We start from the raw sequence: 19,567 nt of genomic DNA, 5'->3' as shown, positions 1-19,567 counted from the left end.
TTATATTTGCTCACTTTCACCTCACTGTCCCAATTGGGGTTCTCCCCAGGTAAAAGGATTGTCAGGAAACCCCCGGGTGCTCCTGCACTGTGGGTGTACCTACACCACAGGGACTGCAGCGGCTCAAGAAGGCAGCTCACCCCCACCTTCTCAAGGGGCAATTAGGGATGGGCAATAAATGCTGGCCCAGCCAGCGACGCTCACACCCCATGCATGAATAGTTTACAAACCCGGGAGAAAAATCATAAAGGCATTAGAATGTGCTTTTGTTTACATTGAGCTTTGAATATTCATTTTGTGTAAGGGGATATGGATAATTGTGGTTAAATGGAGTTAAGATTCAGATCATGCCATGATCTAATTGAATGATGGAATGGGCTTGAGGGGACGAATAGCCTCCTCCTGTTCCTGTGCAAGAGGTTCGAGGGGCTGAATGGTCTCCTGCTGTTCCTGTGTAATGGACTGGATGGGCTGAATGGTCTCCTGCTGTTCCAGGGATTGGATCTCAGACAGCTCCCAGTGCAGCACCCGTGCAGCTCATGGCCCCCAGGCTGCAGTACATCCTCCACTGATTTTAATATTCACACCTGTCTCTCTCGCTTTGATTGGTTGCTAGGCGCCTAAGCAGAGTTTGGCCAAGGAACTGTCTGACTGTGTCATTTATTGTAAGAGCGTCCACTTCAACAGCTTCAAACACTCCCGCACACATTACAAATTCTACGAGATCTCCTCCTTCACTGAATCCAAGGCCAGGAAACAGATCAGAGAGTCTGGTGAGTGATTGCTCTGAGTACAGTGAGGGGAATGGTTTAGGTACATCGGGAATCCCTTCGAGGGCTTCGGGGTGGGGATTGGTGGTTTTATATAGGAACGTGTATAGGAACATACATAGGAACATGCAGATTAGGAGCAGGAGTAGGCCATTCGGCCCTTTGAGCCTGCTCTGCCCTTCAATAAGATCATAGCTGATCTGGTCATGGTCTTAACTCCACTTTCCTGTCTGTCCCCCAGGACCCTCGACTCCCTTGTCTATCAAAAATCTATCTAACTCGGCCTTGAATATATTCAATGACCCAGCCTCCACTGCTCTCTGGGGAAGAGAATTCCACAGACTAATGACCCTCTGAGAGAAAAAAATTCTCTTCATCTCTGTCTTAAATGGGAGGCTATATTTTTAAACTATAGCCCCTAGTTCTAGTCTCCCCCACAAGAGGAAATGTTCTCCCGGTTTCCACCCTATCAAGTCCCCTCAGGATCTTATACGTTTCAATAAGGTCACCTCTCCTTCTTCTAAACTCCAATGGGTACAGGCCCAATCTATTCAACCTTTCCGCATGGGATAAGCCCCTCATCCCAGGAATGAGTCGAGTGAACCTTCTCTGAACTGCTTCAAACATAATTATATCCTTTTTCAAATAAGGAGACCAAAACTGTACACAGTACGCTGGGTGTGTGCTCATCGATGCCCTGTACAGCTATAGTAAAACACCCCTACTTTTATATTCCATTCCCCTTGTAATAAACACCAACATTCCATTTACCTTCCGAATCACTCCCCAAACCTGCAGACTAACTTTTTGTGATTCATGTACCAGGACACCCAGATCCCTCTGTGCCACTGAGCTCTGTAAACTCTCTCCATGTAAATAATTTGCTGCTTTTCTATTCTTCCTGCCAAAGTGGATAAGTTCACATTTTTCCACATCCATCTGCCAAATTTATGCCCACTCACTTAACCTGCCTATATCCATTTGCAGACTCTCTACCTCCTCTTGACAACTTACTCTCCCACCTATCTTGGTGTCATCAGCAAATTTAGATATCATACATTCGATCCCTTCATCCAAGTCACTGATGTAGATTGTAAATAGTTGAGGTTCCAGCACTGATCCCTGTGGCACTCCACTCATCATATCATCTTGCTAACCCAAAAAATGACGCACTTATGCCTACTCTCTGCTTCCTATTAGCTAACCAATCGTCTCTCCGTGCTAATATGTTACCAGTTATACCATGAGCTCTTATTTTGTGTAGTGACCATTGATGTGGCACCTTGTCAAATGCCTTCTGGAAATCCCCCTCTATCCACCTTGCTTGTTACATCCTCAAAAATCTCTAATAAATTAGTTAAACACGAGTTCCCTTTCACAAAGCCATGTTGACTCTGCCCGATAACATTATGATTTTCTAAGTATCCTGCTTTAACATCCTTAATAATGAAATCTAGCATTTTCCCTGATGTTAGACTAATTGGCCTGTAGTTCCCTGCTTTCTGTCTCCTTCCTTTCTTGAGTAAAGGCGTTAAAGTTGCTTGTTTCCAATCCACTGGGATCCTTCCAGAATCTGAGGAATTTTGGAAGATTATGACCAACGTATCTACTATCTCTGCCACCACTTCTTTTAAGGCCCTCGGGTACAGGCCTACAGGAATTGTCAACCTTTAGGTCTAATAGTTTTCCCAGTATCTTTTCCCTGGTGATGGTGATTGTTTTAAGTTCTTCCCTCCCGTTCACCTCTGAATTTTCAAGTATCTTTGGGAAGTTTTCTAAGTCTTCTACAGTGAAGACAGACACAACTTACCTGTCCAACACCTTCACCATTTCCTTGTTTTCCATTATCAATTCCCCAGATTCACTTTCTGGAGGACCAACACTCACTTTAGTTACTCTTTTGCTATTTAAATACTTGTAGAAACTCTTGCTATCTGTTTTTATATTACTCACTAGCTTTCTCTCATGCTCTACTTTCTCCCCCTTTATTATTTTTTTAGTTATTCTTTGCTAATTCTTAAAATCTGACCAATCCTCTGATCTACCCCTAATCTTTGCAGAATTGTCGAGTGTTTCTTTCAATTTGATACAATCCTTAACTTCCTTATTTAGCCACAGATGATGCATCCTCCTCAAAGACTCTTCCTTTCTCACTGGGATAAATCTTTGCAGAGAGTTATTAAATATCTCCTTAAGTATCTCTACTGTCTTATCTTTCAGTCTAGTTTCCCAGTTACTCTGCTTTCGTACCCTCATACTTGCATTGCACTCATCGGGACAGATGACTGGAATAGTCATCCTTACCAAACGTGGCTATTTCAACAAAACGCATACCTTTCTTAACGATGGTTTTAATTTGTACCCTTTGGACCCACTGCTAATCATGATTGCATGGACCTGCTCAAAAGCAAGTTACAAAAGCGCTGGTTGGAGTTGTGTAAGCGTAACGAGCTGCCCAATGGTGTATATGATAGGATTCGCCCTCAGGACTTGCTGTCTCCGCGTATGTATGGACTGCCCAAGACACACAGAATGATGACCCTTGATGCTCTATCTTACCAATGACCGGTTCTGCACAACATGAATTGGCCAAATGGTTCAGTGAGTTGCTGTAATCAGTTCTGAGCAAGTTTTCCACGTACATGGTGAAGGATTCCTTAACCTTTGTGAAGGCTATACACAGCTTGCATGTCATATGAATGTACAAACATATAAATTAGGAATATTGGTAGGCCACTCGGCCCCTCGAGCCTGCTCTGCCATTCAATAAGATCATGGATCATCTGAATACGGTCTCAACTCCACATTCTGCCTACCCCCGATAACCTTTGACACCCCAGTTAGTCAAAAATCTATCTACCTCGGCCTTAAAAATATTCAATGACCCCACCTCCACCACTCTCTGGGGAAGAAAGTTCCAAAGATTGACGACCCTCTGAGAGAAAAAAATTCTCTGCCTCTCTGTCCTAAATTTTTAAATTGTGTCCCCTATTTCTAGTCTCCCCCACAAGGGAAACATCCATTCAGCACCCAATCTGTCAAGTCCCCTCAGGGTCTTTTATGTTTCAATGTGATCGCCTCTCAATCTTCTAAACTCCAATGGATACAGGCCCAGCCTGTCCAACCTTCCCTCATAAAATAACACTGCCCCCACCCCCCCCAACCCACCCCCAAAACCCAGATATCAGCTGGGTGAACCTTATCTGAACTGCTTCTAACACATTTATATCCTTTCTTAAATAAGGAGACTAAAATTGTACATAGTTCTCCAGCGTTGGCCCTGTACAACCGTAGCAAACTTCCCTACTTTTATATTCCAATCTCTGTGCAGTAAATGACAACATTCCATTTGCCTTCCTAATCACTCGCTGTCCCTGCAGACTAACGTTTTGTAATTCACGTACTGGGACACCCAGATCCCTCTGTACCACTGAGTTCTGCAAACTCTCTCTATTTAAATAATTTGCTGCTTTTCTATTCTTCCTGCCAAAGTGGACTAGTTCATATTTTCCCACATTATATTCCATCTGTCAAATTTTTGCCCACTCGTGTAACCTGTCTATGTTCCTTTGCTGATTCCTGATGTCCTTTTCGCAACTTACTTTCCTGCCTATCTTTGTGTCATCAGCAAACTTAACAGCCATACATTCGGCCCCTTCATCCAAGTCATTGATATATGTTGTAAACAGTTGAGGACCCAGCACTGATGCCTGTAGCATTTCACTTGTCACATCTTGCCAACGTGAAAATCACCCATTTATGCCCACTCTCTGTTTCCTGTTAGCTAACCAATCCTCTATCCATATCGATAGCAATGTCACGCCCATGCACTCATTCAACATTACTCGCCAATTCACTAATGTGCTGCTCAAGGAAGCAATAGGCGTTTGCACCACATCACTATATCACGGCAATCTAGACCCACCGCCATTGACTGAATCTGCACTCATTGAACTTATGAACTCCGAAACTCACACAGTTGAGATCAGTTTTAATGACGGTTTTAGTGAGGTCAGTTTGTCTAAATAGATGGTGTTGCCTTGGGACCCTCTCTAGGCCCAGCTCTCACAAACACCATTGTTGGTTTCCATGGGAAACACCTCTCTGATGGAGTGTTACCTAACCCCCTGCTCCTTGTATATTTCTGATATGTAGATGATATGTTTATTATATTTGAATCCACAGCTGCAAATAAGAATTTCCTTATACACCTTAATGGGCTCCATCCTGCGCTCAAATTCACCTTTGAAATGGAGCAGTCAGATGAGCTCCCCTTTCCTTGATGTACTGGTTGAGAAACCTGCCAGGGGGGTTCTCCACCACGGTCTACTGCAAGCCTACCTTCTCTGTTAATATGCGCATTGGGATTCTTACTGCTCCTCAAGCTATAAGATTGGCCTTATCAGCAACCTCGATAATAGGGCCTGAGCCATTTGTTCACTGTGTAAGCTTGATGCTGAAATAGGCACATCAAAGGAATCCTGCAGGATAATGGCCACCCTGATCAGATCATTGCTCACTGTATATCGCGCAACTTATGAATGGGCCTAAGACTGACACTTTCAGCCCTGAGAAGTGCCCAGTCTACCTCAGATTACCCTGGAAGGGTAAGGCATCTCAAAAATTTGAGCAACAGGCGAAGTTAGCTGTTTCACGCTACTACTATGCAGTAGCAACATGAGTGATATTCGCCACTAACATCTACCATCAAGCCAAAAAGACATTCTGCCTATCACACAAATGAGTAATGTGGTACATGAATTTCAGTGCCAGTGTGATGCTGGGTATGTAGCCTGTACGTACATCCCAAAGACCGGTGGGCTGTATCAGACAGCATGTCCTTTCAGCTGTTCGCAACAGGCGAAGTACTGACTGTACCCAACCAGCCCACGCTTGCAAAACTCAGTTCATAGTGTCCAACATTAAATGTGATTCCACGATTGGACAGGGCTTGCTAAACAATCCTGATTGCTAACAACTACACTGACAACCAATTACAGCCGGGATTGCGTTGTGGCTCACTTACACACGCTTTGCAAACAGAAAGAACAGGTCCATGCATTGTGCCTTTTTCAACCAGACAAAAGCTTGAAGGACAGCCACTCCTTGGTTCATTCCTCATGGCAATGCCTTGCCTATTCAGAGTCGACCTGCCTGGTTTGAATTGAAACAAAAGCTTGGCAGTTAACTGTTCCCTGGTATATTCTCCATAGCAATGCCTCTGCCAATCAGAGTCAACTTGCCAACCAATCAGCACCGTCTTCTCATGCAGTATATATCGTTGTTTCCTCTTTGGAATTTGATATTCTTGCGATTCTGTCCTGATGAATGCAAGACAAAAAACTTCAACAGCATGCCTCTCTTTTCAGCAATACTCAAGTTCTGTACTACCAAGAAACTATTTATAACTCACCAAGCAACTCACCGAGGCTCCATAGGCAGCACCTTCCAAACACACAACCACCACCATCTAGACAGACAAGTGCAGCAGACACATGGGAACACCACCACCTGGAAGTTCCGCTCCAAGCCACACACTATCCTCACTTGGAAATATATCGCCGTTCCTTCACTGTTGCTGGGCCAAAATCCTGGAACTCCCTCCCTAACAGCACTGTGGGTGTACCTACACCACATGGACTGCAGCGGTTCAAGATGGCAGCTCACCACCACCTTCTCAAGGGCAATTATGGATGGGTAATAAATGCTGGACCAGCCAGCGAAGCCCCACATCCCATGAATGAATTTAAAAATTTACCTTTTTTTAGATTTAAAACATTAATCTTAGACCCACACTCCTACCCACCAAACTGAAAGTAAAATTCTATCATGTTATGCTTGCTGTCACCTGGATGGTCCTTTACCATGAGATGATTGATTGATCCTGTCTCATTGCTCATTACCAGGGCAAGAATAGCTTGCTCCCTGGTTGGTGCTAGAATGTACTGCTCTAAGAAATTGTCCTGCATACACTCTATGAACTCATTTTCCAGGCTACCTTTGCCAATCTGATTTGTCCAATCTACATGTAGATTAAAGTCACCCATAATTATTGCGGTCCGTTCTTACAGACCCCACTTATTTCTTCCTGTATACTCTGTTCTACATGTAACAAATCTTAGGGGGCCTGTAAACTACTCCCACAAGTGACTTCATGCCTAAAGGGCATTAGTGAACCAGAAGGGCTTTTACAACAATCGAAAATAGTTTCATGGCCATCATTAGACTTTTAAATCCAGATTTTTTTATTGAATTCAAATTTCACCATCTGCTAGTGGTGGGATTTGAACCCTGGTCCCCAGAGCATTACCCTGGGTCTCTGGTGCACTAGTCTAGTGACAGTACCACTGCACCACCGCCTCCCTTTATTGGCTTTAATGGTTTCCTACACCATGGTGCAATGGTCAGCCCACTCATCCACCCTGCAGCCCCCACTCTTGTCCATCTAGGCTGCAAGAACCTCGAACCTGTTAGACAATTGCAAGGGCTGAGGCTCCTCCACTTCTACCTTCTCGACCCTCATACTTGCCTCACTCACATTCACACCTCCCTGTCCCTGGCTATGGACCAAATCAGAAGACCCTAACCTAAGACATGTGACCGCCTGCTGGAATAAAGCGTCCAGGTAACTTTCCCCCTCCCTGATGTGTCACAGTGTCTGCAGCTCAGCCTCCAGCTCAATGACTCTGAGCTGAAACTCCTCAAGCTGCAAACACTTACTGCAGACGTGTTTGCCGCAAATTACACTGGTGTCCACAGAGCTCCCACAGAGAAAAACAGATACCTGGGAGTGAGTTACAGACTGGAATCTAATCAAGGGGTTTGGGGGGTTTAGATATACAATAACAGATACCCAGGGGTGAGTTACAGACTGGAATCTAATCAAGGGGTTCGGGGGGGTTTATATATAGAATAACAGATACCCGGGAGTGAGTTACAGACTGGAATCTAATCGAGGGGTTCGGGGGGGGTTTATATATAGAATAACAGATACCCAGGAATGAGTTACAGACTGGAATCTAATCGAAGGGTTCGGGTGGTTTATATATAGAATAACAGATACCCGAGAATGAGTTACAGGCTGGAATCTAATCGAGGAGTTTAGGGGGGTTTATATATAGAATAACAGATGTCTGGAAGTAAGTTATAGACTGGAATCTAATCGAGGGGTTCGGGGTGGTTTATATATAGAATAACAGATACCTGGGAGTGAGTTACAGACTGGAATCTAATCGAGGGGTTCAGGGGTGTTTATATATAGAATAACAGATGTCCAAGAGTGAGTTACAGACTGGAATCTAATCGAGGGGTTTGGGTGGTTTATGTATAGAAAAACATTTGTCCGGGAGTGAGTTGTAGACTGGAATCTAATCGAGGGGTTTGGTTGTGGTTTTATATATAATTGACATCCTGGCATGAATCAGGTTTGATGGGCTGAGTGGCCTGATTTGATCTCCCCTTCTCCAGATGGTGAAATATTGATCAGTTCGTTTGCTTTTGTGCTCCATCTGATGTGGGTCACTCACTCTTGTGTTTGTTCTGTTTGGGTAACAGCGAACGAGTTTGTCCGTCACAACGCCTGGCAGTTAACCCGTGTGTACCCCAGCGGATTCAGGACAGATTCCTCAAACTTCAGCCCTCAGGAGATGTGGAATACAGGCTGCCAAATAGGTAACCATTCTCCGAACAGGATTCCACCCATGGTGTGTGTCCCAGGTCCTAGTGTCCTTCAGTGCTCAATCAGCTGATTTTAACCATGGTGGGGAAGTGAGACAACAACTTCCCCTCAAATCTTCGGGGTGAGGCATGGGATAAAGTCCCCCAGGGTCCCTCCAGGTCACTATCCTATTGGAAAGTGTTCAGAATGTAACTATCGAATGGTTACAGCACAGGAGGCCATTCCGCCCATCTTATCCACGCTGGCTCTTTGCAGGAACAATTCCCCTAGTCCCACACTGCAACCCGTAAGAGTTTGAACTTGATTCAGATTTTGGGCTGCTGGTATATTTTAGCCAATTTAACTTTTAAATCCCAAATTCACAATTTAGATTAATGGGTCCTGTTGAGCTGACCTTCCAATCAAATGAGAGAGAGAGAGAGAGAAAGAGAAAGACAAAGAAGTACGTTGAAATAAAGCAGAATTTATTAAGCATGAATGGTAAATGTTCTTAAAAAAGGCCAATGTTAATGCTCAGAGACCACAAACCCTCTAGTGCGAACAGCACAAAGTCTATCTCTTCGTTCTGGTTTGATGTCTCTCAGGGGAGTTGTCACCATAGGCACAATGGTTTTGTTTTTATTCTTTCACGGGATGTGGGTGTCGCTGGCAGGGCCAGCATTTGTTGCCCATCCCTAATTGCCCTTGGACTGAGTGGTTTGCTAAGGCCCTTTCAGAGTCAACCACATTGCTGTGGGTCTGGAGTTACATGTAGGCCCAGACCAGGTCAGGATGGCAGATTTCCTTCCCCTAAAGGACATTCGTGAACCAGAAGGGTTTTTTTTACAACAATCGACAATAGTTTCCTGGTCACTATCACCGAGTCTAGTTTTATATTCCAGGTTTATTGATCGAATTGAAATTCCCGGGGTCCCAGATCTTTAGCCCGGGCCTCTGGATTACTCGTCTTGAGACATTACACCTCCATCTCCCCGGTGATGACTGTGCCCTCAATGTCATGAAATTTTCAATATTTATCCCTAATTCTGAAAGTCCTTGTACTTTGTGCCATTTTTGGATATGACATGTATTAACATATGATTGAAAGTGAGGTCATTGGTTTTATCCCCAATTCCTTGGCCAAAGTCACATAAACAAGAAACTGAAAACAGTTGTTCATTCTTTGATTTCAATGTTATTTCTAGATGTTACGTGATTTAGGGTCCAATTGACATTCCCATAAACCACGTTCATCCTTATCACAAAATATTGCTAATTTGCCTTCTCAAGTTGTTGGACAAGGGTTAAGTGGTGTCCCTTGTGGTAAAAATAAACAAGAAGCTTGTACTTACAATCTTACTCTATTGATTATACTTAAATGGACAATATTAGAAAACTATTCTAATTAAAAAGGTATGTGTGATTTGAGTTGGCCCTTATCACTATAGGAGGGAGTCATGCTGAGAGCTGGTTCTGTTAGGCCTTGGGAGTGTCTTTTAAGACAAAGATCTGTAACCACTCCCGACAAGCAGGCAGCTAAGCTTTTAACAGTAATTCAGTTCTCTAAACTGTCAGCTCGGAGTCTCACAGCAGCAACCGTTAGCTCCACAGTCTTTAACTGTTTAATTACCTCTCTTAGCAGGCAAGAACTTAGGCCAGTCTATTTAAAGTGTGGTTGGTATGGGATCCCAAAATGTTAGTCGCCATGATTATAAAATCCTAAAATTAGTAGATTATCAAAATCTTACAGTCTTTTCCCTGTAGCCCTGCGAATCTTTCCTCTTCAGATAAGGATCCAATTCCCTCTTGAAAGCCTCAATTGAACTTGCCTCCACCGCACTCTCAGGCAGCGCAATCCAGATCCTAACCACTCGCTGCGTGAAGAAAAGATCTTCCTTGTGTTGTCATTGCTTCTTTTGCCAATTACCTTAGCCTCTGGTTCTCGATCCTTCCATCAATGGGAACAGTTTCTCCCTATCTACTCTGTCCAGACCCCTCATGATTTTGAACACCTCTATCAAATCTCCTCTCAGCCGTTTCTTCTCCAAGGAAAACAGTCCCAACTTCTCCAATCTATCTGTGTAACTGAAGTTCCTCATCCCTGGAACCATTCTGATGATTTTTTTCTGCACTCTGTCCAATGCCTTCACATCCTTCGCATCAAAGCAAGGTGACCAGGACTGGATGCAATACTCCAGTTGAGCCCGAACCAGTTTTTTGTAAAGGTTTAACATAGCCTCTTTGCTTTTGTATTCTCTGCCTTTATTGATAAAGCCTAGGATGCCAAACACTTTATTAACCACTCTCTCAACTTCCCTGCCACCTTCAATGATTTTTGCACACATACCTTCAGGCCCCTCTGCTTTAGAGTTGGTCCCTTTAGTTTGCCTTGTCTCTCTCTGTCCTTTCTACCAAAATGAATCTTTTCACATTTCTCTGCATTAAAATTCATCTGCCACTTGCCCACCCATTCCACCAACCTGCCTGTGTCCTTTTGAAGTTCTACAAGACCATCCTCCCAGTTCACAATACTTCCAAGTTTTATATCATCCACAAATTTTGAAATTGTGCCCTATACACACAAGTCTAAATCCTGGGGAACTCTATTATAAATGTTCCTCCAGCCCGAAACACAAACGTTCACTGCTCTTTGTTCCCAGTCACTCAGCCAATTTTGACTCCATGTTGCTACCGTCCCTTTTATTCCTTAATCTCTAACTTTGCTCACAAGTCTGTTGTGCGGCACTTTATCAAATGTCTTCTGGAAGTCCATGTGCACCACGTCAACAGCATTACCTTTATCCAAGCCCTCTGTAATGTCATCAGAAGACTCAAGGAAGTTAGTTAAACATGATTTTCCCTTAATAAATCCACACCAGTCTTCCTTAATTAAGCTGCAATCACCCAAGTGACTATTGATTTTGTCCTCAATTAATGTTGTTGAAGCTTCCCCACCACCAAGGTTAAACTAACTGGCCTGTAATTGCTGCTCCTGGGTGGTATAGGATAGAACTGGAGCCAATTATTACACACTTTTATAATCTTCTATTTACAGAGACACACATTACTTAACAACCAAAGTTTCAGCCTGGTCCTATACATAGGAACAGAAGTGAATCCCCACTGAATGCCTACCACTTGAATACAATTACATACTTAATTAATATACAATTAATAATCAGGTACATGAGGAGAGTGTTGGCATTATCTATTATGCTCTACCCATGAATCAACTCAGGATGTGTGCCCACGTGCGTGTGTGTAAACTGGAACATGTATGTACAGACAGCCAACACAGACATGGTGGGTCGAATGCCCTCCTTCTGTGCTGTAACCATTCTGTGTGTGTGTATGTGTGTGTGTGTGTGTGTATGTGTGTGTGTGTGTATGTGTGTGTGTGTGTGTGTATGTGTGTGTGTGTGTGTGTATGTGTGTGTGTGTGTGTGTGTATGTGTGTGTGTGTATGTGTGTGTGTGTGTATGTGTGTGTGTGTGTGTGTATGTGTGTGTGTGTATGTGTGTGTTTGATCTCATTGAGACACTCGCTATCATGTTGACAGGATTGTCTAACGTGGCATCTCCTCTTATCTCTCCTCGAGTGGCGTTGAATTTCCAGACAGCTGGGGAGGAGATGGATCTGAATGATGGGCTCTTCAGTCGCAATGCTCACTGTGGATTCGTGTTGAAACCCTCGTTTATGAGAACGATAGAATCCAACTTTGACCCGGAACATCCACGAGATACAGCTGGTTATCGACCACTAAACCTAACTATCCAGGTAAACTCATTGACAGTCTATCTGTCTCTCTCTGTCTCTCTCTCTCTGTCTCTGTCTCTCTCTTTGTCTCTCCCTCATTGGGGCTCTGATGTTCCCAGGACAGTCAGCACATGGGATTAGAGGAAATGGCCTCTTAGCCCATTTAGTTCCCAGAATACCAACAACAACTTGCAATTACATAGCACCTTTAATGTAGTAACGCATCCCAGAGTGTTAGCAGACAAAACTTCACACTGATCAGGTGCTCTGGGGATACAGGCTTTCCCAGCCTAACAACTTTCAAAGACAGGAACAAAGGAATATAGGACTTAGGAACAGGAGGAGGCCATTCGGCCCCTTGAGCTTGCTCTGCCATTCAATAAAATCATGGCTGATCTGATTGTGGCCTTAACTCCACTTTCCTGTCTGCTCCCCCATAACCCTCAACTCCCTTGTGTATCGAACATCTGTCTAACTCGGCCTTGAATATATTCAATGACCCAGCCTCCACTGCTCCCTGGGGAAGAGAATTCCACAGACTAACGACCCTCCGAGAAAAAAAAATTCTCCTAATCTCCATCTTAAAAGGGACACTCCTTATTCTTAAACTGTGTCCCCTGGTTCTAGTCCTCCCGGTATCCACCCTATCAAGTTGCCTCAGGATCTTATATATTTCAATATGATCGCCTCTCATTCTTCTAAACTCCGATGGGTATAGCCCATCTTGTTCAACCTTTCCTCATGGGATAAGCCCCTCATCCCAGGAATGAGTTGAGTGAACCTTCTCTGAACTGCATCTAACACAATTATATCCTTTTTCAAATACGGAGATCAAAACCGTACAAAGTATTCCAGATGTGATCTCATCAAGGCCCTATACAGCTGTAGTAAAACTTCCCTATTTTTATATTCCATTCCCCTTGCAATAAACACCAACATTCCAGTTACCTTCCTAATCACTTGCTGTACCTGCAGACTAACTTTTTGCGATTCATGTACCAGGACACCCAGATCCCTCTGTGCCACCGAGTTCTGCAACCTCTCTCCATGTAAATAATATCCTGATTTTCCATTCTTCCTGCCAAAGTGGGCAAGTTCACATTTACCCACGTTATACTCCACTTGCCAAATTTATGCCCACTCACTTAACCTGTCTCTATCCCTTTGCAGACTCTCTACCTCTTGACAACTTACTTTCCAACCTATCTTGGTGTCATCAGCAAATTTAGCAACTATACATTCGGTCTCTTTATCCAAGTCGCTGATGTAGTGTGTAAATAGTTGAGGTTCCAGCACTGATCCCTGTGGCACTCCACTTGCCACATCTTGTCAACCTAATAAAGACCCATTTATCCCTACTCTCTGCTTCCTGTTAGCTGAACAATCCTTGGACCATGCTAATATGTTTCCCCCTCACCATGTTCTCTCATCTTGAGTAGTAACCTTTGATGAGGCACCTTATCAAAGGCCTTTTGGAAATCCAAGTACACCACATCTACAGGTTCTACTTTATACACCTTGCTTGCTACGTCTCAAAAAACTCTAATAAATTAGCTAAACGTGATTTCCCTTTCACAAAGCCATGTTGAACTCTGCCTGATCCCATTATGATTTTCTAAGTAATCTGCAATAAATTCCTTAATAATGGATCCCAGCAGTTTCTCTATGACAGACGTCAGGCTATCTGGCCTGTAGTTTCCTGCTTTTGGTCTTCCTCCTTTCTTGAATAAAGGTGTTACATTAGCTACATTCCAATCCCCTGGGATCCTTCCAGGATCTAAGGAATTTTGGAAGATTATAACCAATGCATCTACTATCTCTGCAGCTGCTTCTTTTAAGACCCCAGGATGCAGCCCATCAGGTCCTGGGGACTTGTTGACCTTTAGGCCGAATGGTTTTTCTGGTACCTTTTCCCTGGTGATGGTGATTGTTTTAAGTTCCTCCCTCTCGTTCACCTCTTGATTTTCAAGTATCTTTGGGAAGTTTTCTAAGTCTCCCACAGTGAAGACAGACACAACTTACCTGTTCAACACTTCCACCCCCAGATTCACTCTCTAGAGGACCAACACTCACTTTAGTTACTCTTTTCCTATTTAAATACTTGTAGAAACTCTGTCTGTTTTTATATTCCTCACTAGCTTTCTCTCATACTCACTTCCTCTTTTTTTTAGTCATTCTTTGCTGATTCTTAAAATCTGACCAATCCTCTGATCTACCCTTAATCTTTGCAGAATTGTCGAGTGTTTCTTTCAATCTGATACAATCCTTAACTTCCTTATTTAGCCACAGATGATGCATCCTCCTCAAAGACTCTTCCTTTCTCACTGGGATAAATCTTTGCTGAGAGTTATTAAATATCTCCTTAAGTATCTCTAATGTCTTATCTTTCAGTCTAGTTTCCCAGTTACTTTAGCTCTGCATTCATACCCTGAGATTTATTAAATAACACCTAAACGTCTGCCATGGCGTCTCTACTCTCCTACCTTTTAACCTAGTTTCCCAAATCACTTTAGCTAGATCTGCTTTCATACCCTTATAATTAATTACCTTTATTCCGGTTTAAAACATTAGTCTTAGACTCACCCTTCTCCCCTTCAACCTGAACGTGGTATTGTATCATGTTATGATCTCTATCACCTAAAGTCTCCTTTACTATGAGGTCATTGATTAATCCTGTCTCATTCCTTATTACCCAGGCCTAGAATAGCCTGATCCCTGATTGGCTCTAGAATGTACTGCTCTAAGAAATTGTCCCACATACACTCTATGAGCTGATTTGCAAGGCTACCCTTTGCCAAATTGATTCATCCAATCTATATGTAGATTAAAGTCATCCATGATTATTGCGGTGCCTTTCTTACACCGCCTATTTATTTGTTCCTGTATATTCTGTTCTATAATGCAGCTACTGTTAAGGGCCTATAAACTACTCCCACAAGTGACCTCTTACCTTTCCTATTTCTTATCTCTACACAAACTGATACTATAGCTTACTCTTACAGGCCAAGGTCATCTCTCACTAATGTTCTAATGACATATTTAATTAACGGAGCTACCCCACCACCTTTTCTTAGCTTCCTATCTTTTCAAAATATCAAATACCCTTCAATATTCAGGTCCCAGCCTTGGTCACCTTGCAATCATGTCTCTGTGATGGCCATCAGGTCATACATATTGATTTCTATCTGTGCTAACAATCGTCCATTTTGTTACGAATTTTGTGCACATTCAGATACAAAGCCTTTAACCCTGACTTTTTAACCATTTTTGCAATCTCTAACCTTATCTGATGGAGCACTCTTGAGTTTGTACTCTCTGTCCCTTCATGCCATATTCTGGTTATCAATACCCAAATTATGCTCTGCTCTATTACCACATAAACTAGAGTGGAGCGGGCTGGGTCCCTGAGTGGGGAGGCACAAGAGAGAGAAGCAAAGATAGAAATGCAAGATAGAAAAGTAAAAAGCAAAAGTGGAAGGCGCAGGAAACAAAGGCAACAGCAAATAGGGCCATAATACAAAAAAAAGTGTAAAAATGTTAAAAAGACTAATCTAAAGGCACGGTATCACTGACATAGCATTCGCAATAAGGTAGATGAATTAACAGTGCAAATAGATGTAAACGGGTATGATATGATTGTGATTACAGAGACATGGCTGCATGGTGACCAAGGCTGGGAACTGAATATCTAAGGGTACTCGATATTTAGGAAGGACAGGCAAAAAGGAAAAGGAAGTGATGTGGGATTGTTAGTTAAGGATGAAATCAGTGCGTTAGTGAGAAAGGATATTGACTCTAAAAATCTAGATGTAGAATCAGTTTGGGTGGAGCTTAGAAGCAATAAGGGGCAGAAAGGATTAGTGCGAGTTGTCTATAGATCTCAAAACAGTGGTGATAAGGTAAGGGACAGTATTAAACAGGAAACTAGAGACGCATGTAACAAGGGTGCTACAGTAATTGTGAGTGACTTTAATCTACATATAGACTGAGCAAATCTAATTAGCAATAATCCTGTGGTGGATGAATTCCTGGAGTGTGTATGAGATGGTTTTTTACACCAGTATGTCGAGGCACCGGCTATGGACCAGGCTATACTAGATTTAGGGTTATGCAATGAGAATGGTTTAATTAATGATCTTCTTGTGTGGGGTCCTTTAGGGAACAGTGACCATAACATGATAGAAATCTTCCTTAGGATGGAAAGTGAAGTAGTCCAATCTGAAACTAGGCTCCTAAATCTAAACAAAGGAAAGTATAAAGATCTGAGGTGTAAGTTGGCTAAGTTAGATTGGGCATGATGGTGGATAGGCAATGGCTAATATTTAAGTAACAAATGTATACATTGCAACAGTTATATATTCCTTTCTGGGCACAAAAACACAACAGGAACATTGGCCCAACCATTGCCAGGAAAGGAAACTAAGGATGGTATTAGATCCAAACAGGAGTCCTATAAAGTTGCCAGAAAAAGTAACAAGCCTGAGGATTGGGAGCAGTTTAGAATTCAGCAAAGGAGGACCAAGGGATTGATTAAAAGGGGAAGAATGGAGTATGAGAGTAAACTTGAAAGGAACATAAAAGTGGACTGTAAGAGCTCCTCTAAGTATGTAAAAAGAAAAAGATTAGTGAAGATAAATGTAGGTCCCTTACAGTCCGAAATGGGAGAATTTATAATAGAGAAAAAGGAAATGGCAGAGCAATTAAACCACTACTTTAGTTCTGTCTTCACAGAGGAAGACATAAAATAACTTCCCAGAAATACTAGGGAACCAAGGATCTAGTGAGATGGAGGAATTGAAGGAAATTAGTATGACTAAAAAAAATAGTGCTGGAGAAATTAATGGGACTGAAAGCTGATAAATTCCCAGGGCTGATAATCTACATCCCAGGGCACTAAAGGAGGTGGCCGTGGGAAATAGTGGATGTGTTAGTTGTCATCTTCCAAAATTCTGGATTCTGGAACAGTCCTGGCAGATTGGAGGGTGGCAAATGTAACCCCACTATTTAAAAAAGGAGGGAGGGAGAAAACAGCGAATTACAGACCGGTTAGCCTAACCTCAGTAATAGGGAAAATGCTGGAGTCTATTATAAAGGATAACAGGACACTTAGAAAATATCAACGGGATTAGACAAAGTCAGCATGGGTTTATGAAAGGGAAATCATGTTCGACAAACCTGCTGGAGTTTTTTGAGGATGTAACTAGCAGAATAGATAAGGGAGAACCAGTGGATGTGGTGTATTTGGATTTTCAGAAAGCTTTTGATAAAGTCCCACATAAGAGGTTAGTGTGTAAAATTAAAGCACATGGGATTGGGGGTAATATGTTGGCATGGATTGAGAATTGGTTAATAGACAGGAGACAGAGTAGGAACAAATAGGTCTTTTGCGGAGTGGCAGGCAGTGACCAGTGGGGTCCTGCGGGGATTAATGCTTGGTGGGATAAAGATTCTGACCTTTGAGGTTCTGCTTTTCAATTTGGCCCCTATTTGGTCATAATCCCACAGCAGAATCTCCTTCCTCATCCTGCCTATGTCATTGGTATCAACATGGACCACGACCACTGGATCCTCCCCCTTTCCACTTCAAGTTCCTCTCCAGCCCCGAACCAATGCCCTGAACCCTGGCACTGGGCGGGCAACACAGCCTCCTGGAATCTTGTTCTCGACTGCAGAGAATGGTGTAAACCCCCCTGAATATACTGTCCCTTACTGCCACTACCTTCCGATTAACTCCCCCCACTTGGATGGCTTCCTGTTCCACATTGCCATAGTCAGTGTGCTCATCAATCCTGCAGCCCCCCTTTTTCATCCCTACAAGAACTTCAAACCTGTTGAACAATTGCAAGGGCTGAGGCTCTGCCACTTCCGCCTTCTCGATCCCCCGAGCTGCCTCACTCGCAGTCACACTCTCCTGTCCCCGAGCACTGACCAAATCAGACAACCCTAGCCTAAGGGGCCTGACTGCCTCCTGGAACAAAGTGTCCAGGTAACTTTGATCCTCCCCCATGTGTCACAATGTCTGTAGCTTGGCCCCCTGATCAATGACACTACAATATGTCTGTCCTGGATCACGCTGGTGGTCAGGAACTCCCACATTCTGCAGTCACAACACATCACCTGCTCTGCCATCTTTATTATGTTTTAATTAATTTATTCATATTTTCTTAACTAATTTATAATTAATAAACCCTATTACTCCCAGAGAGCTTTACTACTCCTAGTAAACCTTACTAATACTAATAAAACCTTACAATTACTAATAAATTACCCAAGATCCCAATATTCCTCCAATTCTTGCCTCTTGACCATCCCAATTCCTACCCCATCGGTGATGTATCTTCAGCTGCCTGGCCTCTGCCCAAACCTCTCCGTCCCCCTCTCCTCCTTTAAGACACTCCTTGAAACTGACCTCTTTGACCAAGTTCTTGGTCACTTGTCAAGGATATCTCCTTGTGGGGCTCAATGTTAACTTTCGTTTGATACTGTAGTTGTTTTTGTGAAGCACCTTGGGATGTTTTACCACATTACAGGCACTATATAAATGCAGTTTGTTGCTGATGTTAACAAATGACCCCATAACCTGTGGGTTCAGGTGAGGTCAGTATCTATGGCTACTGTTAGTGCCTAGATACGGAGAAACTAATGGAATATGTGTTGTTATCTCAACTGGATTGGAATATGAAGAGAAGGAAATGATCTTTCAGGTGTAGAGAGACTTGATTGGATGGCACCAGGAGTAGGGGTGGGTGTGTTACAGTTTCACTCAGGGAGTCCTGGTTGCTGTGGCAACATGCACTTTTACATGTATGTTGTAGCCTGTATTTATGGATAGTGATGGGAGAGTCTCTATCACATGGCTGACCAGGAATCTCTCCCACTCTTAACACCCACCATTAGCGTGTGTTGGAAGGATTTGCAGATTACCTGTTTGGCTGTGTTATGAAATCATCTTCTTCGGCCATCCGTCCCTCTCTCACTCCCTCTCTCACTCCTGCTCCCTCTCTCACTCCCATTCTTTATCTCCCTCTCTCCCCCTCTCTCCCTCTGTCTCTCCTGCTCTCTCTCTTCCTCTCACTCCCTCCCCTCTCACTCCCACTCTTTCTCTCCCTCTCTCTCTCCCTTTCCTACTCTCTCTCTCATTCTCTCCCTCTCCGGTAAAGTGAGGTACCTCGTCCCTTTAAGAGAATGCAAGTGTACCGATCATGTGACAGCACTGACGAATCACTGTACAGCGCGGGCAACTGTAGTCAAGTTCTGGAGGTTTCTGAGTGAGCGCATATGATCTGGTGCTCAATAAACCATCACTGTTTATTCTTACATCAATCTTTTCCTGTTATTAATTGCACGCAGCAGTTGAGGGGAATGTAGGAAGGTGTGCAGTTAG

At 43.2% G+C, this 19,567-nt stretch overlaps 1 protein-coding gene across 2 annotated transcripts in view; it reads left to right on the top strand.

The window, feature by feature from the left end:
- LOC144686890 (1-phosphatidylinositol 4,5-bisphosphate phosphodiesterase delta-4-like) overlaps positions 1 to 19,567 on the top strand; it is a 72,347-nt gene that overhangs the window by 38,782 nt on the left and 13,998 nt on the right. The window contains exons 11-13 of one of the 2 annotated variants that reach the window (XM_078552713.1): positions 617 to 773; positions 8,325 to 8,441; positions 12,026 to 12,204. In XM_078552713.1, coding sequence (XP_078408839.1) covers positions 617 to 773; positions 8,325 to 8,441; positions 12,026 to 12,204 — 453 coding nt within the window. Of the gene's footprint in view, positions 1 to 616; positions 774 to 8,324; positions 8,442 to 11,986; positions 12,205 to 19,567 lie in introns of both variants that reach the window. The other variant, XM_078552712.1, reaches the window with a different exon arrangement.

Source organism: Cetorhinus maximus, chromosome 11, assembly GCF_964194155.1.
Source record: "Cetorhinus maximus chromosome 11, sCetMax3.hap1.1, whole genome shotgun sequence".
Classification (NCBI taxonomy): Eukaryota; Metazoa; Chordata; class Chondrichthyes; order Lamniformes; family Cetorhinidae; genus Cetorhinus; species Cetorhinus maximus.
The sequence above is the reverse complement of the archived record's forward strand: the minus strand, read 5'-3'. Positions and strand labels throughout refer to the sequence as shown.